General features: G+C 36.8%; 1 protein-coding gene across 4 annotated transcripts in view; it reads right to left on the reverse strand.

Annotated features, from left to right (window-relative positions):
* efr3a (EFR3 homolog A (S. cerevisiae)) overlaps positions 1-26,415 on the reverse strand; it is a 134,687-nt gene that overhangs the window by 32,415 nt on the left and 75,857 nt on the right. For all 4 annotated transcript variants that reach the window (XM_069190949.1, XM_069190952.1, XM_069190950.1 and 1 more), the window contains exons 9-14: positions 17,258-17,336; positions 11,113-11,248; positions 7,534-7,692; positions 6,399-6,513; positions 3,194-3,245; positions 854-1,026 (exon numbers count right to left, since the gene is read on the reverse strand). In XM_069190949.1, coding sequence (XP_069047050.1) covers positions 854-1,026; positions 3,194-3,245; positions 6,399-6,513; positions 7,534-7,692; positions 11,113-11,248; positions 17,258-17,336 — 714 coding nt within the window. The remainder of the gene's footprint in view (positions 1-853; positions 1,027-3,193; positions 3,246-6,398; positions 6,514-7,533; positions 7,693-11,112; positions 11,249-17,257; positions 17,337-26,415) is intronic.

The following is a 26,415-nucleotide window of genomic DNA, read 5'->3' on the forward strand; positions in this document are numbered from 1 at the left end:
GGCAGTTACCATAAGTCATCTTAACAACTCTTCAGTATACACCAGAGTGTATATATAGCCTCTCTTCACTTTAATTATAACTTACTGGGTGTCTTAAAAACTTTGATCAGCACTGATACCAGTGGATGTAACGGTAGAATTAGAATGCAGCAAGCTTGTAAATATAAAATATTTTATACTAAAATATAGAAATATAAAACCCTGTAGAGGTCTCATCCACAATCAGGGATAATGCAATATATGACAAAATTTAGTAGAAAAATACTCTTTAATGTCTTCATAATGTATCTAATTGATCTATTTTGCTTATTTTTAATTTTTCTGAGCTTCCATTTTTTGTCATACCATTCATCACCTTTTGCTTTTGAATAAAATGCACTGCTCATAAAAAAGAAATACTAATCCATAAACAGATGAGTGCATACACCATTTACAACAAGCAGTGACGGCAGACTGTCCCGTGTTTCACAGGATCAGGCAAAACTGCAAGTGGATTATGAAAAACCGCCGTGACAGGCAGTCAGTACGAGTCCTTGCCTAGGAGTAGCCAGCTGTTGGCCACTGCACTGCTGTCCTGAAACCTGACAGCTGAGCTCCTCCTCACCTAATGGCTTCTGTCTTCTCAGCAGGTGCGTGAGGCAGCCAGGAGGAAATCATAAAGACAACTCACTAGAACTCTGCTACAGAGAGAAAGGCTGACTCGTTTTTGTGCCTTTTTTCGTGTGACAATTGCGCAACTCGAGAATAAAGAGCTCCACTGCCCTTCTTGGGGTTACCTTCCTGGTAACACTGATACCAGGCCAGTGACGACCGTCTTGACCGTGACCCACAGAATCAAAGAGACAAACTCTACCTTATCCCACGCAGCTTGGCCCTGTTATCATGGCGATCGATGAGGTTGTGCAGAATCTCCAAGACGAGCTGCCTCAATTCACTGTCCTCCATGAGGGAGATTGAAAACAAAGGGTCCAGGAAGGGCGCGGGGAGGGCCGCGGCTATGGTCTTCGCCTTGTAACCTGAGGTCACCTGGCATGCAAGGCCATGGCAAGAGATGCAGCTCATTGAACAGTGCAAAGGTGGCAGGTAGAAATACTTAGGAAAAAGAAGCGGTAGCTTCTACTGTGACCTTCCTAATTTGTGGCCTTTCACAAATTCCTATGGTCAGCAGACAGTTCCCAATTATGCATTCAGACCCTGACTCATATTTGAAAATACCCATTGTAAAAGATACATTTACTATATGCTTCTGTACATACTACGGTATACACTTCTGTGCGAGTACAAATATTCCAGTCTTCCGTCATATTTTTCATTTACTTCCAACAGCGATGCAGATTATAGACTACCAGTGTGAGCTAAATATGAAATGTAGTCAAGCACGGTAACTTTATCACATTCTGCTTATAAAAAGAGAATTTTGAACCAAGAACCACATGGCTCAGCTGTTCATCCCCAATGGAGAGCAGACGATTGCAGCACAGGGTTTAATCTGTACCTATGTGGAAAGTGATAGGAATCAAAAGAAACATTTGATCTTAAGTAAGATAAAGCTCTGCAGGAAAGCACATTTAAAATGTCTAAAAAACTTCTTTGCAGGAAATAAGATGTCTGCCTTGTGATTAAACAGGATGACCTTTTGACTGCTTGGATTTATTAAGCTTTGACTGGAAGCAACTGCAGGCAAGTAAATTGCTTTAAACTGTACCCATGGACACAGAACAAGGACCTCCGATTCGCCTTGGAGCTGCGGTAAGCTAAAAATAGGCTAACCTTTCAACATACTCTGTTAAGGAATATAAAACAGCACATTTTTACCACTATAATTTACATTCAAATTCTGGAAATTGTGCAGATTGCTTTCACCATTGCCACTGGAATTGATGGTACCTTATCTTACCACATGTTAAGATGGGGCAAATATAACATGAATACAGCCAAACTGCTGACCTTATATGCATGCTTTGATACTTCTAGAACAGCAAAAGCTTGTTTGGAAGCATTCAGACTAATATACCTTTGTAAGATGGAAGAAAGTATAAGAATCAAATCATTTTGTCTTAAATGAGACCGATTACTTACCTAAAACAATCAACCTAAACCGATTACTTACCTAAAACACCCTGAGTACTACTCTAGTTCAAACGGGTCACCTTGATAACATTTATAAATCAGAATTCACTGTAAAGAACAATTCACACTGATGTGCTTGCTTCTTAGTTTACCAATTCAGTCACGTTTGCACTAGACAATAATTGCTCCTAAGAATGGCCATAATATGACAGATGAATAATCCTCAGAAGGAATAAAATCCTCAGAAAGATTATTGTAATTTTAAACAGAGAAAAATGAGAGAAAAAATGTATTTCTTTCCGGTGTGTATTTGTTTTAAAAACTTGATTATATACAAGAAGTAACAATAGACAAGGTAATAGGTATAGTCAATAGTAATATGCAGACTGGCATGAAGCATTGAATCCTTAACTGAAACTCCTGACCTCATCTTTTATATTTTATGGTCTTCATTCTTTTTTTTCTTTGTTCTTGTGTAGTGGTATGGTATGTTAAAGTCCCCAAGAATGTAATTAATTTGCCTTGAAGAAAAGGTGACTCACACTCTACAAAACATGGTTATCATTAGAAGACCTGTCTTAATGAAATCAGTTTATAACCTGACACATTGTTCAACAGTTTTTGGAAGTGGACAATAATGTATATGTTCTGACAGTTCTGGGGAGGTTTGGATTTTGTGTGAATACAGACACAAAGAATAATTGTGTGGAGCTCTAGCACAATTCAATGTAGGATGAATATACAGCATAAATGTTTATTTGATACATTGAATGTACAGTATGTAAAAAAAGTAAATATGCCAACTTGATTAATGGAAAAAAGGAGTAAATTAAAGAATGAAACCTTACAGTATGTTATTTCTCCATTACAGCATTGCAGATAGACCAGCAAGCTCATTTTTTAAATTATGCAGAATTTGACATTGTGGTCCAAATACAAACATCAGTGACTTAAAAACTAAGTTGAAAAAAGCAGCAAATGAATAAATGGAAGTGTATTGTATGTGAATGTGACATGAAAATCTTAGTGCTCTACCACATGACCTCTATCATGTTCACTACAGCCTGTTTTGTACTGAACAGTATGTTAAGGCAAACTGTCACATTATTAAAAAAATACCTACCATAATAAGTGACCTCAAAAGCATGACCTGAATGCGTTTAGTCCCCAGGTCCCTGCAAAAAACAGACAATGACCTGTTTCAGGTTAAATATGTTTATGAAAGCAAATGTACAATTGTTATTTTATGTAAAATCTGAGAACAGTGCTTATGCCATTGTATAGTTTTATAAATTGACCTATCCATCCATCCAATATCAGAAAGCCACACACAAGTGCAATTCAGAAAAACCAATGAACTTAGGCTGCACGTCTTTGGAAGAAAGACATTAAGGAACAATAAAATTGCATGTACAGTAGAAAGTATGCCAATCCAGAGCCAAACCCAGAATCCAAGATCTATGCTAACTCCCACAAATTCATTCTGCCCTACTTTGAATCCAACCTCTGTTCACTCATTCCAAATTAGCATTTGACCAAAATGTAATCTAGAAATTAATCAAAGCTCTTTGTATATAGTTGGTGCATGATTACATCACTGTTTCAATTTTTCTTACTGGCATAACACTAGTCAGCTTGAAAGTGCATTGTACTAGACTGAATTTCAATCATTTTAGTTAGCAGATCTTCACAACCTGAGATTCTTTCATCTTCCTCCCTTTTAATTCCCCAATCATAGGAACAATCTAACAGGATATTTTGCAAGTATTGCATTTTCTAATTTGCCTGTAATACAGGTTGGCAGTTTCCAGAGTTTGTCCAGGTACTGCTCAGGTTAAATAGGACTCTGTAAAACATAGTTTCTACAAAGAACGGACTAAAACAAAAGTAAACGCACAAACTCACAAGAGAGCAGTATGTACCTGTGAATTAGAAAGTCAGCTCTTAAGATGAGAGGAGCTCATTAGCAGGAACAAAATGTGAAGCGCTGCTCTTTTATCCCCACACCACCAATAATTACATGTCTGAGTGCATACTGTTAGTGTACTGTATAGCTGCGTCAATGTAGAAATTAAAAAAGAATGGACAAAAACATGATTTACGGCACCTCGGCTGGCTGGCTCCAGTTTTTTAAGCCGTGTGAATGCTGCTATCAGCAGGTTTCCTGAATTAAGGACAGGCTATAAATCTTTTATTTTCAGCAAATGCCCATTCCGTGCAAGGAGAAAAAAAAAGAAGTGTTCTTTTGATTTTGGATTAATCAAATAAGCACCAAAGAACAAGGGATTACTTGCAGTGCCATTATTCTGTGTGAAATAAAATGGGGACAGCTTCTTAAGAGGAGAAATTAAATGAAATTTATGAAGAAGGGCTGCTGGTAGAACAAAGACTTTGGAAACAAGGTGTTAGTCTATCAAGCTAATTAACAATTTCTCTACTGGCTTTTAAGGCTTAGTGACAAAGGCTGCACACAGAAAAGCTAAAGCAATGAGGGAAAAATAATGAGATCGAAGGCTGGTGTCAAGAAAATCATGATTCTTTACCTGCTGCTGTTTTCCAAATAAGAGAAAAAAGAAAAAACAGTAGGAATTAATGAATATTTCAGAAATACTGGAGAAAGATTAACCTTTGGAGCCTCATTAATACCATAATCATGCAGCATTTTATATCAAAGTTAAAAAAAATACTGTTACATACTTCTGTGAATATGTCTCTTTTTGTAGCAGCTGCACAGACATGTTTTTGAACATACATGACAGAGGTAAATTCATATACAGTGTGTTCATTTAACATTCATCACCAAGATAGTTGGACAACTGTGAAATTCACAGGCTAGTAGTGTGCTCAGATACTGTTGGAAGCAATACAAGCAGTCCAAGTGAAGGCAGCTTTGCATCAGTTTATAAAACGCTGAGTTCATGGATTCTACCCTTTCATCTTGTAGAGCCTGAATCTGTTCAGCAGTCTCCGAGGCCTACATTCAAAAAATCTTTCCAGCTTAGCCTCACATTATCATTGAGACTCATGTCTGGGCACCCATGGCTGTCAAATTCTCAACTCACAAGAAAACTGTTGCTACAAGAGCAGAGGAGGACGAATGAACGCTTTCCTGCTTAAATCTTGCAGAAGGGGCAAGAAAGATCCCAAGACTTGATTATTGTATCACTGAGTTGTCCAACTGGCAACAATAACCACAAATCTACAGTGTCTCCTGCAAAAACGATCGCACTTGGGCCTCCTAATCCAAACTTGTTGTGCAATTCTGCGCCACATTAAATGAAGTACAGTATAATAGGGTGGCTTATACAAGACCTTGATTCACTTCTGAAGAAGATTCTGCTTCACTACAACTGAATCCACCTGAGGTGCTGTTCCAAATTATCAATGCCACAAAGACATTATTTTTTTCATAAGTGAGGCATATTTATACCTTTCTGCATTTTTCCTGTCTTGATTTTAACCAGGCTTGACATTCTGCAGGTTAAATCACCACATCATCTACTGTATGACCAATTAATTTCCTTACTACAGAGGTACAGCGTTTGCACAGAAATCTGATCATATCACAATCATGCGTAGTTAATTAAAATTATAACAAAAACATTATCAAAATATCCAAAAGTTATTAGTGTTTCTTAGAATACACTATACATCGAATATTAAATTAATTTGATACTCAGAATATAAGTTGCATTTTTTTCCTTTATCCTCTGTGAATGGGGTCCTGTTATTATGTCAATGTTATCAATTGCTGTGTGGTGTTGCTTCAAATTCCTCCTTTCAATTATGGGTATACCTATCTGATAACATAAAAGACAGTTTTATCTTTTACAGGTGTGAACAGAAATGTATTTTCCCACTCCACAGTGAAATAGTACTTTGATACCATTTTAGATGGTCCAGGTTACCACTCATTATTGTTGCAAACCATGGATGTATTCTATAGATTCAATAAAAACAATATACTGTAGCACTGAACAAATACAGCACATGCTACACACTTTTCAGTGAGCTGAAATGGCTTGAACCAGAATATAAATGGCACCAAAATGATTTAATGCTAATGAAAATGTGTTCAAACTTTGTTACGTCTTAAGTTCACTTTGAATGAGCCTTTCAAGTCTTCAAGTCTGCACGTGAAGTTTTAAATCCAGGTATGAAAAAGCAGTTTACATTTGTAACCTGTCCCACTCGAAAATAAACTGAGATATGAGACTCAGCTCAACTGTTCCACACTCCATTACAGACCCATGGGATCCACCCAACCTTGTTACAGATCTAAGGGCTGGAGACCACTGGTTTAAGTTCACAAACAAAGCAATACATACCCGATTTGTGCAGTATCCAGAGTATGACAGGGTGTTCCGTAAACTGGGACTTTCCCCATTATGAACATCATAACCTCTGCCCGCTGATAATCTGGGAGATTCCCTCCAAAGAATCCTGCATGTTGAGAAAAAAAAAACAACAAAAACCCCATCCAGCCATTGTAAGAAAACAGCTTAAACGGTCAAGAGCTGGGGCACGTCGCAGCCTGTCCTGGAAGTGTGGAGCGCAAGGGAGGACGGCAAACACATCACAGCACTCTCTCCAGGTGGAGCACCCAGACCATCACAGGCCCAAGAAGAAAAAGACAAGCCAATCCAACCTACCCAGCCTGTGCTTGGGAGGTCAGAGGAAACCAGAGCACCTGGGAAACACCCATTCAAACGCAGCGAGAACAGGCAGACACCACAAAGACAAGTGCACAAGCCCAGAATAGGACCCAGGACCCCACAGCAGTGTGACAGCAGCACGAGCCAGCATTCCCCGTTTTCATTTTGAGTTTGTGTTCTCATTTTATGAACTTTAAATCCATTTATTACTCAACTTAAATTGAAGATTAATATGTTTTAACCTTTAATAGCAACAGTGCCACATGTCATAACCACTGGTACACTCTGTAATGTTATTTCTACCACTCTGAAGAGGTCAATGTTAAAGTACTGTATAAACGTGCACCTACAAATTGGTATACTTTATGGGTATATTGTACTGTATATACACACCAATAGAAATGAAGACATGAATACTAAAACTGTTCATATACTTCTTTGCGCAGTATGCCTTTTTTTTAATACTCTATTTTTTCATTTAAAAAACAATATTGCTCTAGGAGTTTGTGAAGCCTAGCTTTTTCAATTTTTGCTGAAGGGAAGGAAAAAATTCAAAGCTATGCCATAAATAAAATGGGTACCTTTATCAAGACAACTTCCACTAAATGTAAAGTACATCCCAAGTATGGGAAAAACAGAAACATGCTGGTAAGTGCCCTCAACCTTCTCAATTCTGATACTCATGCAAAAGCTTGGTATTTATACCACATCTGAACAAGCACCATGGAGAAAGCCAGGCTAATTTTAACACGGCTGTGCTCTTTACAGCACAAATAAGACGGGCCAGCGAGTATTTTCTCATCCTCACCAATGGTCTGGATGATGGCATTCTGCACTATCCTCTCCTCGCTCTCTCGGGAGTTGGTGCTCACACTGCTCGCAGAGTTGCGCCTGTCTCCCAGCTCAAAGTCCACACTCATCCGCAGGTGCTTCAGCAAGGTGTTGAACACCTCAAGAACTGTAGGGCCTAGAAAGGAACATCCACATTATATTTCATAGTTTTGGTGCATACTGTACAGTACATGAACAGGAGTGATAAAACAAATTTCTGAGAAGCAAAAGGCAGGGACGTTGTTAATAGGATACATCACAGTAGTTTTTGATTTCAGTGTTTTTCTCTTGTCCATTGCTTGGGTTTTTGAAATGATACATGCACTAGAAAGTAGAATCCCTTACATGTCCCGGGGTTAAACAAGTTATAGGAAAGGTGATATTAAAATAGGGGGTGGAGTTGAAATATTGTCCAGAAAACAAAGCTAAAAATCTTATCCAGCCAACCGCCTCAAAGTATCCCACCATTAGCCTAATCTGAAATGAACATTCTCAAATCAGGTCTTTTTAACAGTGTGAAAAATGACCCACACTACATTACATTCTTTTGTTTAAATCTGTCTTTTTTGTGGGTGTGTTTCTTTCCTTCTTCCGGGACAGTTTTATGACAATTTATAATGCATAGGAAAAAGAGCTAGACAAATGAAAGGATGAAAACATTAAGATGATAAACTATCTGTTAGAAAGATCTGTCATGGATCCTCTACTTGCATATAAGAATGAACATAACGGTCTGAAAGGAAGTGTATCCAAATGATTATTTTAAAACATTTTCCAGGATAGAATAGATTTGGTGTAACTTGAGTTAAGCTCTATGTTCAGAAAGGACACATTATTTCTCCACTTTTTCCATGTGATTTCAAGCCTATTACTCTGCACATTCTGCTGAAGGATGGCTCAAGAACTTACACTTGATTTTGCTTCATGCCTTAATGTTGGTGTTGCACAATACATTAACATTCAGTTTCTCAACGAAGTAAATGCTATACCTATGTGATAAATGCCAATATTGAAATAATATGGCCCATAATAATGTAAACAAAATTATAAAGATCAGTCCCTTAGACTTCTACCCTTTATGACAAGTCAAATCATGCGGGACAAGTATTAATGTTAAGTTTAGTGTTCCAATTGCAAACAATTTCAGAAAAAATATAAAAGCATATAGTAAATGTAAAGCTTTTTTTTTCTAGGTGGAAGAATTCAGCTTCTGGCTGTAATTGAAACAAATGATTAATGGATCTGACTTTTAAAGGCGTATTCTAAAGCAAAATACATCGCAAAGTTAAAAAAAGAAAGTAAAGCTTGCTTTCCTTTGGAAACCTGCAGTAGATATTTACATGGGATGGACAACCCTGAGATTGCCAGTTCAATTTGCAATGCTGTGATACACAAATAATTACACTCTAAGAGCTGTGTGGGTCTGAAACAAGTTACCCAGCTATAATGTTGATGTAGATCTTGTCTACTTTCAAGAAAAGGCTGATGATCAATTAGCTGCTGGCAGCCAAACAAGTTAGATAGACTAAATGGCCTATCCTCATATATAACCTTTCTAATGCTCGTATTTAAAACCAATTGACAGACAGATGAAGAGAAAACCCATTGAACAATTAAAGGCTCATTTCCTGACCCACAAAGAAGTCACATTAACTAGAATATTAGTAGAATAATCTAGAGTAGAGGTATAGCAAACACCTCCATTTTGCCCAAAAAACATCTGGTGCTCGTTTAATTCCTCTGAAATAGAAACTGATTGTCAATGATGGCATAAAAAAATGTTTAGGTGGCAGTACACCAGCCTGAGGCAATAAAAAAAATCAGTCTAAAAGTTTTCTTCTACCTGTAAAATCCTAGAGTAGTGAAATGCTATTATTTCACATTGCTTCATTTGGTATTGGGCAAACATACTGTACTACACAGATTGCATGAAAACTCAGGGGATGGACTTTAGGGATGCCACAGAGATTGCATAGGCAGTTTTGCAAATCTGTTCATTCTCTTTTTAAAATATCTGGATATCTGAAAGGAATAGCCCACTGATCTGATTTAACCCCATAAATGATGGTAGAGATGGGTCTGACAGAAATTTAAAATGATAAATGGATAGAAACAATTAAATTACTAAAGAAACATACATTTTGAGAAAATGTACATGTTCTGTAGTTATGAAAAGCTACTGTATACATGTGATCAATTGCTGTTACTATTTTCACACTGTTACAGTACATCCACTGAAGTGACATATTTTAATTGTGTATATCAAAGTTATTTGTAGTTCTACACTGTAAATTAGAAGTAAAATATTATGGTTTAATTCAGGAGAAAGGTAAACTCCAGGCACTTTCATTACATTAAGTACGGGAGAAAAAAAAGCACTTTTCTAGCAACTGTGATCAATGTCCTTTCGCTTCAATTTGTTTTACCTCAATGAATTATTTTGTTTCACCGTTCAGAAAACAATATCTCAATGCTGACTGCTTAGAAGTGAATGCAGGGTGGATGGTGGGTAGGGGGGCAATGCAAAATTAAAATGTCCATCACACATTCAGAAGCATTTCCTCTTGCCCAGCTGCGTTGCTCAGAGTGTTTTCAAACTTTACGACAAGGAAAGAAGCGATTATGATTGCATACAGTAAGTACTGAAAATGAAATGTTCTTTTGTGTACTACAAATTCACATCCTTTCACTCAGACCATTCTAATTAAAGCTTTGTATGTTGAAAGATTATCAAAAAATGAATTATGACTGTAAGAGTAGCACACAAAGTAATTATGTTTATTCAATTTTTTTTATTTTTAAAAAGTTGAACTGAACTCAATTTTATGGTTAACATTAGTTTTTCATGAATGTATAATGAAGACCATATTCAATAATGATGAATACTGTATATAAGTTATATATATGTTTGTGACAAAATTGTTTTGCTCATTAGGATGATCAGTCAACCATTATTCAGTTAGTCCCTTGAAGAGATAATGAGAAAGCTTGCAATGTAATTAAATGTAAGCAGAGGGAAATATTTGGATTACAGGGCCTTGAAGAAAAATACTTACAGTACTGTACATCGTGACACTTTGTCCTTTGGAGAACTGAACATTAATGAGGGACATCTGTATAGATCTTTTTTTGAGATTACTAAAGGATCTCAAAAATCTACATTTAAGCTAGGGACCTACTTTATCCATTACTGAAGTGCAGCCACACAACACAGATCTGATGAAAAACTGAGAAAATAGCTCACCGACTGGAGAAAAGGAGAAAATTCAGTTAGTTACTTTAAGTCTATACAAAAGGACTAAAAGGAAATTTTAGTAAGGGTTAACAAAACTACTCCAATGAAGAGCGTCATTACATCTTTAATGGCCAAGAGGTCAGGGCCTTGATTTAGGATTTTGATCCAAAGAAAAGCACCACTTACAGTACCCTATTAAGGACAGATCGTGACAGTGGTTACCAGTGACTAAAATCAAAATTCTAAAGCACTTCAGCGGTTTGACAGTGGGTTTCCTGATTGGGATTATGGACATTTGAGGAACATACACAACAACCTCACCTATGGATCCTTTGGCCGCTATGGCAACGGTTTCCAGGAGGACCTGCACAATGCCTGCTCTGACCCGAGGGGTATCCTTGTTGTGAGCATCCAGGTGGCTCAAGACCTGCTGTATTACATGGTGGGAATGCTGGGCCTAAAAAAGAACAGATTTTAAGCAAACATCCACAACTATGAGTGTAAGAAAGACAGAATTCTGGAAAATTGAAAGACTGTCAAATACAATTAAATTCAAAGTACTTTATTCATCCCCAAGGTGGGCAATTAATGAAGCAAGCAATGGAATATACAATACATCCCAAATAAAACTGGTAAAAGACATGGTATCTCAATATTTCTAAGAAAAATACAGCAAAAGGTCCATAAAATGATTATGAAAATATTTAGTACAGTACATGTGCATTTGCAGAGGGGGTTCTATCCCTCCATTTCCTTTCTAGAGCCTGATGGACTCTGAAACAAAGATACAGTTTTAAATTTAAAGTAACTGGTAAAGGAAATGTGGACAATTACAATTGCCTTAGATAATTCACAAAGCACCTGCTGTAACTTCATCAAAAAATGTTTATGAAGGTATACAATAGTTCTGTGACGAAAAGAAAATTAATTTGCAAGGGTTCTAGATGTTCCTATTATATCTGTATTTGGAATTATCTTGTGCGGGGTACAGGCAGAGGAGCCCATATTTTTTCACAAAGCAATATAATTTTTACTGTTGAATTAGAAAAAATAGATATAGCCAAAACAATTTAAAAATAAGTATAAAAACAACAGCAATGTCCTACTGTACTTTCTCCAAGATGTTAATTTTCCAGAAGCTGTTTAGGTGAAAACATCCTCAATATTCTAGGCCATGTGAAGCTCTTAAAACTGAAAGTTTCAGTGTGGAAAACAAAGTTTCAAAGAAAAAAAAAATATTCCCATATTGTATTGAACTGAACTGCAGTAAGCAACGTCAAAACCAAAGAACATTTTTTTCTCATAACACATGATCCTGGAAACTTTTAAATTAAAAATAAATAATGTTATAAACTTTAAATTCAAACATATTATAAATAAAGCAAGTAGACTCTGTTCCTTACTGTGTAAATGTCATCTGCCTTGTCTCTACTATTAATCCATGGCACTTCCCAAGACAAGAGAATTATATCTCAATTCAACTACAGAGAGATTAACCTTAAAAGGACCTTTTCAAGTATGAACATTTGGAAAGTTACTTTTTTTGTAGGCTTATTTCACCAACAAGTACATCTACAGTCAACATCACTCTAATGAGATTACAGAGCAACCCCGACCTGATCTTAAATGAAAGCGCTTTTAAAATGAAGGGTCAGTTGGATCAATCAATGATTTCTGAACTTGAAGTGGTGGCTTTTGTCTGTTGGAAAATCTGAGAAAACCAAACAAACAAACCAAAAAAAAAGACAGGGCTCGGTGGTGAAAAACTTAAATGGCACAGGAAATGTAAGAGACAAGTTTGTAAGCCATAGAAGGAGAAGTGAGAAGCGGCTGGAATGAAATGAAATTGACATGACCAGCCTGACAGATGACTTTGTCATTAGAACTTGGAGGGAAAAAAACAAATAATAAAAGGTAGATAAGATAAAGTTCGGAAAGAAAACCAAACTTGATTGAACCAAAGATGAGAGGATGAGAGGAATTTTAGTTTCAGACATTTTCGTGTGATATTTTGAGACTTTAATGTCAGGCTCAAATGTTTTTACTTTTCTTAGCACTAAATTGGGGACAGACACTCTCTATCTGAATGTCCTGCTGCAATGATCTGAACAGATCTGAACGGTGCTGTCTTTAATAAATCACTGAGTGCAGCAGCCATGTCTGTGGGGGTGGGAGAGTGTGTATGCTTATTTTTATATAAGTGATGAAACCCGGTAGCTATTTTATTACTTAAGATATGACTCACTGGCCCCCTGCTTGCTAAGAAAGTTTTTACTCAACATTCTCCCCCAGTTTTGCTGTGAATAATGCTCACTTTGTAGTGAATTCAATAACTGGGAGATACTGTAGATACTGCACAACCCCCGCCTGGAAATTAAGAAAACCTCATTGAGCTGACTGCCCTCCATTTATTTTTTATGAAGCCTTAATTGATAACACCAGATCACACACTGCAATGATCACCCAAAGCATCCCTGATATTGAACAGTATTCAAACAACAGACTTGCCTGCTCTAAGATTCAGTTTGAGGCTTTACACGTTTCAGTGGATCTAGTAACCAGGGATCAGTTGTGTTAGGTAGGTGAACAACATATTCCCTGTTTAAAAAAAAAAACAGACTCAAAATGAGCTCTGGATAATTAAGCCAATTAAGGTCAAGAGACAACCGTTCCTGTTACTGGGTATGTCACTTTTAAATGTTTTTTTTACTAATCTTTTTCAGACATCCGGAATAGAGAACTTAAAGTGCATCAGGTATGAGGTGAAAGAGTAGTTTGTTCAGTCGTACCACTGTCATTTAACAGGTAAAGTGCAATTTCTGATAAGGATTTATTTCAGTGCCCTGTACATCAAGTATGTGCACAGTGTTTGGGGCACTTTACAGGGTAAAAACAGACAAAAAAAGTCAAAATTTCAATAACATTAAACGGAAATAAAGAAATGAAGACATGAAGGAAAAAGAAGATACTAATTAAAAGCTTGACTAGACAGATATAGCTTGAATCTAGATTTACCCTCTAGAGTTTACATTTCTCAGACTGGCAGGGAGTGAGTTGAGCAAGGTGACCGAAAGCATGCGCCCAGAGATGTTTGTACCTAAAAGAAGACACTAATAAAAGATATGTCTCAGCAGAGCATAAAGCCGTGCTTGGTGCACAGGGAGTAATGAAAGCTACTAAGTATTGTGGGGATTTAACATGTAGAGTTTGAAAAGTTAAAAGTAAAGTTTTAGACTGAACACACTGGAGAGCCAGAGAAGATGTGTCATAATTGAGGTGGTCATTGATGTGGTCACGAAGCCTTGCACCATGGTTAGAAGTCATGGTTTTATTTTGGTCCCGTGTGGGAACACGCAAGAGTCCCCCTCTCTTTTAATCCAAGAACCGAGCAGATAATTTTAACAAGCTGTGATATGGACGCCTGCCTATGAACCTAGGCATCTTCTTCATGGATAACGTTTCTGTTTGTACTACAGGTATGTCATCCACATGCAGTAATTTAGCTGTTTTAAAGTGGTATTCGTTCATGGACGGGAGCAGGAAAGTTATTGGCCCGGCAGCTGGTGCTTGATGTATTTGTCATTATTCTCTCTGTTGTGCTCTATTCAACTCCAGAGACGGTGACCACCGGCTACAGATGTGATGCAGAGAAACAATGCCAATAAAATTGGCAGTGTACACGTTTTAGGGGTCCCAAATTATCTTGCATAGGGATTGTCATGCCAGATTTTACACTAAAAAAGGGAATATATCTGACAGGTAACATCAAATGCTCCTGAACTGATCCCTGGGGTCTCCTTCTATTGGATGTAAAAAAAAAAACAATATAACATTTCTCTCTGTCTAGAATAAAGAACCCCTAAAGCTCTTTCACTGATATTTTCCAGGACAGCATGTTCTCACTGAAATACCTTATTATGATGTTCAAAAGATTTCAGAAACACACACAAAGTAACTGAACCAATCCAGACTGATGTCCTTGGATAAAACCCCACATTTACCTACATTTAACTGACATCTCATTCACAGCAGGGCAGTGGTTTTCTGCTTGAAACTGATTCAGGTATGGAAAGTGCTTGAGCTGTGGAAATAAATAGCATTCCCCACAGAGAGCAGAAAGAAACGTGGAAAAGATTCACAAGTGGATGAACAATATTTACAGAAAGAAGTATATGACCTGGTCCAGATGACATAAATGCATGAAGAATTTCCAAGAGAAAAGGGAAAAAAAAGAGCTGTTCAGTTTCTAAAGGTATGTACTCAGAGTGTAGTTTAGGAAGTCTTATATAATCTTTATTTGTTCCAGTCTGGGCTATGCCACTAACCAACAATGATCAGTATTTACCAAGTAGAAGTGCACAACTGACTGAGCACCACTTGGGTTAGGTGAACTTGAGCTGGCTATGATATCCAACTCTTTCCATACATCAATCTTAGTGACTCACTGGGTGCCTGAGAGAATACAGTGCTGTCTGAGAAAACTGCAGCTTATCTCCACCTGAAACTAGTTCCACTGTAGGAACCGTAGGACTCAAAGTGTGGAAAGAGACTGTTTAAAAAGGGTTGGGATTTCTGAAAACTCTTCCTATATGAATGATGCAGACAATCTCCTCGCACACAGCTGTGGTTGCACAAGTGCATTTTGGTTTATAAATAAAAACTATAAAAATAAAATGTGAAACACATTGTTCCAGCCTCCTTCGACCAATTGACGGGAGCTTTATTCGTCTGCCCACAGTATTTAAACCTTAATCTGCCACCGACCCTGTGCTCAGTCATTGAGTTACTGTACCTTCCATACCGGGTACTGCTCTCAGCATTGCTAACCTGCATCAGGATACAAGATGCCCAGTCTGTTCTGAGCCTGTTCTGCCCGTGTGCAGCCAGTGGCCTTCTCAGCATCGGACCTGTGGCACAGATCTCTGCCAGGCTCCAATACAACAGTGCAGCCCTTCTGTCTGCATCTGCCCTAAAAGCTGCACTCGCCTTCCAGTCCTGCCAGATCCCAGCTGCCATCTTGCTTCCACAATCTCCCAATCTCGGCCTGTCTACATCCTTCTTCAGCATTCTCTGTCAGTCTCCGTCTAGCGAGATGCTGCTGTCTCCGTCAACTAGCCATATCCTTATTTTAGAATTTTACAATACAATCATATTCTCAAAAAGAGTAGGGGTGTAACCCCGGCGTCCTGGCCAAATTTCCCATTGGCCCTTACCAATCAAATAATCCCCATCTATGAATTGGCTACATTACTCTGCTCTCCTCCCTACTGATAGCTGATGTGTGGTGAGCGTTCTGGCGCACTATGGCTGCTGTCGCATCATCCAGGTGGATGCTGCACATTGGTGGTGGTGGAGGGGAGTCCCCATTATCTGTAAAGCGCTTTGTGGAGTGTCCAGAAAAGTGCTATATAAGTGTAAGGAATTATTATTGTTATAATATGATTTTTTAAGAATAGAGAAAACAAAAACATATTGTTATGGAATAAAAATAAAGAAAAGAGTGATGAAATACCTTCCCAGTTTTCAATTAAGGTCCTATATACTGTAGACAGGGTAAAAGAACTGAATCCTTTTAATCTTGAACAAAAAGAAAACTACAAGGAGACCTGTATTAAGTATTTGAAATCCTCAAAGGCATTGATAATATCAACAAATTGAGTTCTTCAGAATTGAAAGCCAGATGACACAATTGGAAACTACAAGGAAAATAATTTAAATTGAGGAACAGGAGGCACTTCTTTATACACAAAGGGTAAAAACAACATTTTAAATTTCTAACTTGCAGTCTATTCTGTGCATGTTAGAGTTTGAAAATGCTGCTGTTACAGATCTTTGAGTAACTCTTAAAATGGTTATTGACCAAAATACTCAAAAGACATTTCCCTCTAGGCTGCATTATACTTTGACCTTAGCATAATTGGATGACCTTTGAACATAATAACAACATGGATTATCCATTTTATTTCCATTTTTAATGTCTCCAAGATCTAAGTCATTGAGCAGCTAAGTACCACAGGGCACTGACAGGCAGAGAAGAGTTATATCGCAAATTTAAGATGGTTAAAACTGACGACATAGCCCCGGGATAGGACTTATTTCATTACACAGTTTACAGATTTGTATCACCCACAACAAGGGCAACCCACTGTGTGTCAAACTCGTAACAAATATGCTAAAAACTACACACCAGAATCCAGTGCTTTTGAACTAACATTCTAAAAGTGTCAGCAGTAATGCAGACACTATTATGATTTTGTGTATTCTGATTCTGAGCAGTTGCTAAGGAACCAGACTGACCGGCCTATGACTAATGTAGTAAAACTTGACACAAATCTGCTAGACCCAATCCAAAATTTATTGTGAGTTATTATTGTTGTGATAGTTATACTTGATTTCTAGTACTGGCTTTGCGAAAAGGGAGACAGAGTGAACACAGGGTTATTTAGCAAAGCATGCATAGACATACCTGAATGGAGTACATAATAATTTTGAAACACGAAACAGCAAATTCATTAGGATCCCAGAGATGATGATTATCTAAATGCCTGCAATAAAAAGAAGCCATATGTTAACATGCTTACAGATATCCACATGCAAATATAACAGGTTGGATATATTTTGCTTGTGATTGAAATCCACTGATACATCTTGATCAATATAGAAGTACTGTATACAGTAGGTCAAAAGATTTTTTTGGCTACATGTTTGCTTCTAGAAACAATCATATATATATATGCTTTATATTGATGTACTCCTAGACGTCAAAAGCCTTATGCTTAAGAAAATTAATTAAGAGTAGTCTTCCTATTTGTCTCCCTTAATAAAATGGATAAATTGCACACCTGGCTGAAATAACATCACTGTATTATTAACAGCTCCAACTGTACAACCTATAGGTCTTGCAAGTTATAAGAGGGACGGAAAGGTTTTGTGGCTGTATTGTCTTTTAAACAATGAATCTCCCCTTCTCTTTAAATCAATTTTAATTAAAACAAACAAATCTGTGAACTGTGAAATTGGTTAAAGTCACTGCGTAATGAGGTCTTTTTTTTCCTTTTGCTCTGGGGCTCTTTTAATAAAATAATTTTCAATTATATTGAGGTGCATTTCTCCTGCTGTACATATCATTTTGTATTTTAATACAGTTAATACAAAGCGACAATGGAAAAAGGCCATGTGACACACACTTACGTCAATGTAAAACGGTGGTGTTTTGTAACAATTATTAGCCAATACAACCTTTATTAAGATGAAGAACACAATGAAAACTACAAGGGAACCTGAATTAATTGATTTCCCTTCTATGTCAGTCTGACAAGAATCTATACTATAAACATGCTAAAATTAAGTCATTGTCATCTTCGGCCTATGATAAAGCGCATATTCTCATGTAGCATGGACTCAGGGGAAGCATTTGAACATGTCTATGAGCATTTTAATGTCCAATCAGCATTTGCATTAGTTGCTCGGCAGTATTCTCGAGAGCATTTCCCGGAATCATAACTGAATATCTGGCCAAAACCTTAAGTACATTAAACTACAAACATTCTTCATAGGTAATTAGAACATCAATAAGATACCTTATAGCAAATAGTACTTTTCAATTATACTTGGGATTAAAATGTTTGAATGAAATTTCTAAAAAATCCTTTATTTTATTCATTGCATAAAATTTTGGAAGCACATTTATTAGCAAATGAGTTCTACTTTCAAGTAGTTAAGATGTGAAGGTCAGAAGACTTTTTCACTTTACAAGTAACATTTGAGTAATGACTAAAAGAAATAAAGTGATTTTTTAACTAAGATCTGTTAGGTTTTTTTCCCCTAACATCACTTAGGAAAATGCTGAAGAATTTTCGCTTTGCTTTTTGACCCTCAACAGGAACACGTCTCTAAATTTGATCAATAAAACTACACACTGCTGATTGAAGCAGATAAGAAGAACACATGCTAGGGCTTTTTAATTGTTTCTTTCCCTGGGAGGTTAGTGCAGCTTCAAGTGAACCAATCTCTTGCTGAAATAGCATTCAGCTCTAACTGGCATTGATCATAATGCTTGTAAGTGTCCGGGTGAATGTATTGAGGACCATCAAAGTTGTAAAACACCTCTGAAGCAAGGAATTCAAACTTGATTTTGGTGACAATTTCACCTTACTTTCATCGGAATATTTTACAAGGAACACCTTTCAGGAATATGGCGTATTTTTAAGAGGATGCCGTCACTATGAACTGTGATTATTAATTAGCTGTTGCTGTTTCACAATACTGATGGATTTTTTCCATTTCTTGCTCATGCACAAATACAGTAAATATTGGCAGTCAATGACAGGTGTTTTTCCTTTATTAGGGTTCACCGGCATGACCTAGCCAACTTAGACTAGCGATACAGATGTTAATGTACTGTAGGAAACACCTTTCATATGAATGCTTCAGGAGGTCTGTTTAAGATCTTAGACCAATTCAAAAACAATTGATTCACGCAATAAAGCTTTTACGTTCTTCACAAGTAAATACAATACATATATATACACAGTATCTGTATGTTCTGTATAAATATTTTACATGGCAAAAAGAAAGAAAAATATTCCTTTTAACCCATACTGATAGACTAACATCCTGGCAGGTTTCATTAAAACCAGCCACGTCTGTCAATAGATAAATTAGCACTTCAGAGCACTACCCTCACTTTAATTAATCTGGGAAGAGACAGGAAGCCGTGCCTTTTATCTGAGTTTACCTTTGACGCAGGAAACACACTAACAAGATAAAGGAAGCAATTCCATCAAACCATGGTAGAAATCAGTAGAATGTAAAGCATGTGCTCATCCCACAGACTTTAATAACATGTTCGCTTTTCTTCCATTTTAAAAGGACAAATTGTTGAGATACAAAGGGAAGAGTGTTTATACAGTAGCTGGAATTTTTATCACAGTTTGTTCACTTTCTATAGATACCTGAAGCTCTTTTGGAGTCAAAAGAGGAAAAAAAATGAAACAGAAGTAAAGACCATTGACAAGTTAACACATTGTAGGAGTTTCACATGTATGTATGAAAAGAGCTATAAGTAGGCAGAATCCTTCAAGGTAGTAGATCTCTATAGGAGAGAGACCAATAGAAAGGGTCTCTGATTTTGACTAGAACACAAAGGTCAAACCACTAAAGAGGTGCTTGAGCACCAGAATCTTCCAAAACATATACTGAATATCAACAGAAACATATCACCCTACTTACATGTATACTGTACCCAAGCGGATTTAGCAAAATAAAGTTAATTTAATAAATATAAAATACATGTCATTTAGTTTAATTGGCATTCATGACTGCGATATAGTACAGTGACCTTGAATGTTGAATAAACAATACATCCTGTAGTAACAAATCTGATTGGTCACAGGTGACTAGGTGATTAGACTGGAGTAAATAATTAGTGCATTGTTGCACACCATGAAACCAAGTCTCCTTTAGCAATGAATCATGGTTTGGTGTAGACCACCCTGAACATTATTTAATGTAGAACGGATATGCTAATGGTTGGGCCCAATAGACCAATAGATGGAAAGATCCACAAGTCATGGGCAGGGGTGTTTAGCCACTACAGACTTCTTGCAGTGATTGATTGCAATCTGATGGCATAGCGCTGCAGTGATCTGCCCCATCCTGGGAACTCACCTGTTACCCTTCCTGGGCATTCCTTCCAATGTAAACGGCATAACTGTAGGATAATGCACATCCTTACGCATCCAATGCAGTAACATAGGAGATGGGAATGTGAGAGTTATACTGTACATACCATGGACACTCTACTCGCCGGAATTGAACTGCTTTGAACATTGGTGAAATTAACTGGGAACAAAGTGTTGCACCCATGGCTCAGAGACTAATTAAAACCACATGCTTATCCGGGCACTACATAAGGAATTGGTCAGATTACCATAAAACAATCTCTGAAAACTGCATAACTGTGTAAGGCATATTTTGCAGGTGCAGATTGTGGTGTCCTGTACTGCATGTAAGCAGCATCCTGAATATACCTATTTACAAAAGAGGTCATTTTCCGCCAACCTCTGTGAATTGGTTGAAAATATGATACAGTAAGTGTGTTTTAGTGCTCACTATAGAAAAGGTTAATTTGATTATTTTCTCTTACTTGCCTGTCCCAGAATTGTCTCCTTCTGAATTCAGAAAAAAACATTCTGCAATGTGGATCTCCTAATGGGCATTGGAGTATATGAATGAAGTATATATTCTAAATATAAAATTCTGTTAAAAATGTTTCAAAATGATAAACATAATTAGAACATTTTGTAAGCATATTTCTTTGAAAAGAAAGAAAGGCTTAGCCATTATTAAATCAGTTTGCAGCTATTTCTTATACAGTAGATTCTTGGTTAAAGGTTTGGACCTGCAGATGGAACTATATCTTCTCTCATATAAAATGAAATAATTTTATTCCCTTTGGATGCAATGCACTACAGTCTCTTAGAAATCTGTACACACTTCATGTTGCACCACTGTGGTTTGCTTTGAGTTCTACACAAATCATATCAGAGAATCTTCACTGAATCAGAAAAGGTACATGACTTTTGTTGTCAAGTGAAGAGCAAGCCAACTGTAAAGTATTTCATGCTGTGCATTCATAATGCCTACACACAAGATGCTGTTTACTGTATTCCCATCACTGTAGCTATGTAATTCTCTTAAAATAGCTGTTCATTGAGATGCTTGTCCTTACAGATTTCATCTGCAATCTTACTCTTCTGCATTCAACAATTTCAATCCACAGCCTAACATCCTAACAACAGCTGATAACAACTTGTAATGACCGTTCTCTTCATGACAAATGTTAAACTGTGATGTTAACTTTGCAAATAGCATTTGTAACCCTTTCTTGGTTATGACTGCTAATCTTCCAAGAATACTGACAACTTAATGAGCACTGTCATCTGTCCAAACCGCCAATCACTTGGATTCACTTAGTGGCTCAACACTGTTTTTTATAAGAATCATTCTTTGATTTTCTACTCATTCCCTCGGAAACCAGGTGGCTTCCAGGCATTTATTGCTCAGTGACCTGGCAGACAAGCTATTACAGTAGCTGTTTTTTTTCCAGATGAAGATGTAAGATGTTTTCACTTCTTAAAACCTGCTATTCAAGGTCTTAAAAGGAGGAGAAGGCATCTATCATAAGACTGCTTCACTAAAGACAAAAGGAATGAAACAAGGGCAAAAAAAAGTATTTAAAAAATGTGAGCACATTATTTTTAAAGGCAAAAAGGAGGTGTCATCTCGTCATTGTTTTAAATGCTGTTGTGAAATAAAATCCCACACAAAAGACAACTCTGGGCTAAAAATTAAAATGACTACATTCTTTTTTTCTTTCCTACACGCCAATTTTCATTCTGGACTTAGAATACCAATGTACTCCATGTAAAGTAAGCAAGCTTAAAGGCAAGTTTATGATTTTAGTCATTATTAATAACACACAAGACTCTGCTGTCTACAGAACATTCTATAGCAGCCCTTGCATCTCTATTAGCCTCTTGCTCTCTATAGCATGACTTAGATAAGATAAGATCATTTTATTGGCCATATACAATTTCTTTTATTAGGAATTTGTCAATTTGCATTCCACAACTTGGTCTCCATGAGACACACAGGCAGGGAGAGAAGCTTGGGGTCAGCCATTTATACGGCACATTGCTCAGGGGCCCAACGGAGTAGGATTCCTCTGCTGGCTGCGGGATACGAACCGGCAACCTTCCAGCCACAGACAGAGATCCTTAGCCACAGAGCCACCGCACCATAATTCAAAATGTGAATCATCTTAAATGTATATTATCTATATACGCATAACCAACCCGTGTGCTTCAATGTGTGTTGACGTTTTACTCTGCAACATTAACTGAAATTAATTTGCCAGAACCCTAACTGCAAAACTACAACTACAGCAGGTGACAAGTAAAGGGTAACTCAGCATCACCCTGCAGCCACTAGCAGGCACGTCTAAGGAGACATCTCTTCAAAGCTCACCCCTTTCAAATTTATGTAAGCCAGGCCTTTTCTTCCTCACCTCCAGAATCCACCTCCAATCTTTAATATGCTGTAGACTTTGCTTTGAAACTGCAGAAAGTCAAAATGAGAATAAGCAAGACTGGCCAAGAGCACAGATAATCTGCAGGGATGCACAACACTGTTTTATTAAGAATCTAAAATGAAAAATAATCTTGTTTTAGGGGTAACATGTATATTATCTATATACTGTAGGCATAACCAATTCTTGTTCTTCAATGTGTGTTGACGTTTTACTCTGCAACATTGAAATGTATTTGTCAGAACCCTAACTGCAAAACGCTCTTTAAAACGTACTTTGCTTATATGACTGAAGCAACACAACAAAAACCATATTCCCGTACGTTCTCTGCTGAAATCTAAATAAAACAGGGGCTATACACACACAACGGCATTTATTTCACTTTCCCCTTTTCACCAGCTGTGCAAGTAGGAATGAGGTAGCTATCAATCTTCACATTTCTCAGCTATATTATCTGTTCATCCCTGAGAAAAACTAGTCATCTGCCTCAGCTTCAGCAGGTGACTAGCTGCATACTAATGCAAGCTGCAGTCGCCATCAGTGACGTCAAACTGGATAGAGCCAAACCCTCATGCTATTTTTAGACAGCCATGAAGAATGTCTTTTCCCTGCCTCTAAAGATCAGCTCAGCAACAAAGTAAAATAATAAGATTTAGATGAATTTCATATGCATTACGATATATCATAAATTGTGCTTGAGACACTGTTAAGACTACTGAATGCACAAATGATCTATCAAGTTATCTACCTACACACACCCACACACTTTTTCCACTTATTGTTCCAACAACATTCAGCATTCAAACTTGGTTTGGGATATAGAGTATGAGACCAATCAGCTTTTTGAAGAAAACCAAAAATGAATAACCTAAACAAAGTCTACACTTTATGTTATTTCAATTACTTAATATGGAGGCAAATTCCCAAGCTTCCATGCTTTCTACCCATGTGAGTTCATAAAATGATTCAATTGAATGAAATCTGAAGTGAAAAAATAAATCAAAAACTGCAAAAAGCATTAAACCTTACAAAATGATTGCAAAAGCTTTTTCGTATGCAAAATGCAGCCCACTCTTCAATAGTGAAATAACATACAAACACTATCAAAACTTTAATAATTTATGTTCAAAGTATATTTCTTACAACTTTCATATTAAGATAGAAAGCATACTTTGGTGGAGGAATAAACAGAAGCAAAAGATTTGAAAATTTATTGGATGCTGGCTGAATAAATAGTTCAGCAGTATATTTTCAGAAAGAAACTGTTGCAGAAAAAACGCATTATTAAATAGATTACTAAATCTAACAGAAAATCATGTTGAATATTTTGTCTTCCCATATATAGTCATTCTTCTCAAAATGGTTTTGGGAATAAGCTTTTTTTCTTCAGGTATAAATTGAATTTTTGAAGCACTGACTGACAGGAATCCACAGTACACAGACTTCGCTACTTACAATTGAATCTACAAAGGGTTGCCTCTGCAATATATTTTCTCTTCTCTGACTTGAACCACTCAGTTCAGAAAGCACACGGTAGATACAAACAGAAAAATGGAGACTACTATAACAAATTTACAGCCCACAGCTTTTTATTCAATTTTAAATAACACCAGAACCCATGATACCTTACTATTATAGTATTAAATACAAAATGATATCATTCTACTTTAGAAAAAAATAAAGATCAGGCTTGGTTGCAAAGCATTAGGGATACATTATTAAATTAAGGATGAGCAGCAGCCCATGGCAATAAATTTGGGAATGGGGCCAAACATCTCACACTTTGAGCCTTACACTATCGTTTATGGTCTAAAATTGAGGCATGAGGTTTGTTTCACTTACAGTACAGGATTACATGAAGTCATGTACATAAAAAAAGACTATTCCACACATGTCATGAGTGTGACCTTGAAACTGACAGAGGAGCCAGATTTCCTTCATTTTTATTATGAAAGGGTTAATCATGGCACTTTTCTTCTAGCATCGCTCTGATTCCTTTCACACATTTGAGAATCAGACATTGTACAGAAGTACAATTATAACAACACAACATACACTACGGTGCATGATGTATAGTAGTACATAAGTACAGATTACAAGTATGCGAGTAGCACATTTATAAGCACATACACGCAGTATCACATAGAATTCACTCAAAGAGCATTGATGTCCAATCATTTTTGTGCTTTACTAGCAGCTTAACACCTCATTTCAGCATCCAGCTGGTGGTGTTAAACCAGGACAGATGCATATTTCATGACACATTAAGCCAATTAGGTAGCTCCATTTCCAAGACAGACCACTTTGCTCAAAATCGGGTTACGGTTGAAGAGGGCAAGCCCAGCAAATCCTCTTAGCTTGATATAATATGAATGTAGAGAAGTGTCAGGAAAGCTGAAGTAATCTTCGAATTTAATGATTTCATATGCTCTGCTATTCAGTTTTTTTTTAGCAAAACCGTTAATATAACCAGGACTATCCTGGTTCCTTGGAAACAAATACTTCCCTAAAGTTATAAAATATTTTTAAAAGTTAAGTCCCTGACAGGTTTTTGTATTTTTTGTACTCACTGGACAATTCTGTAACACAGAATGGAATACACCAGCCATCTCTGTAAAGCTTGTTTTGCTTTGTGATCAGAGTGCTCACTTGTGAGTACCTTTGATTCTATTGCAAGTCTCTCTGGTTTGACCCTGTTCGTACCCAGATGCCATCCATGCAAATTCTGCCTCCAATATACAGTACTTCATTTTGAAATCGTTTTGAATTACAGCCTTGGGACTCTCATTCAGCTACAAGACGTTGCTTAATTGAAGTCAAATCCAAAATACATCCATAATCTAGCCACACTTATCCTTAAAGAGTAACATTAAATTTAATGATAAGGGATTAAAAAAAAAACATATACTGTGAATGTTTATGTTAAAAAGCATATAAATTTGTATATCAATTCGAAGAGGCATAACTTTTACATGTATGATATTCCTATCACAAAACAACTAAGGTTATAACCGATTTCCTTAATTAAAATGTTAACTTAGAAATAAAGCAGTATAAAGCTCCTGGCAAGTGCACTATAAAATTAAAATAAAAATAAAATAGTTATAAAAAATAAAATAGTTATTTTGTCTTATTATTGAGCCCGTCAGTAACTTGTAACTGGAAACTCAATGAAATTATTGTTTTTTTAGCAGTTGACTACATTTTACATAACAGCAGTTTTAATTAAAAAGCAGTCTTCTTTTGAAATGAATTTGATCTCACTACATGCAGCAGTATTGAAATGCCCCAGGACCACTGCATGGTTGAAAAGTATTTACACTCTCAGGAAATTGCATGCTTCTGGAAAGTGTCACTGAAGAATATTTTAAATTTGCAATTTCAGACTACAGTATATTTACATTATCTGAACAATGTATAATATGGATTTATGCTACGTTCTGCTCCTACACAATCCAAAATCCACCTATAAAAATAGATATTCTAACCCTGCCCATAAAGGTTTCCTTCTTTATTTAAAGAAGGAAATCCAT

The sequence above is a fragment of the Lepisosteus oculatus genome, chromosome 6, assembly GCF_040954835.1.
Source record: "Lepisosteus oculatus isolate fLepOcu1 chromosome 6, fLepOcu1.hap2, whole genome shotgun sequence".
NCBI classification, from domain to species: Eukaryota; Metazoa; Chordata; class Actinopteri; order Semionotiformes; family Lepisosteidae; genus Lepisosteus; species Lepisosteus oculatus.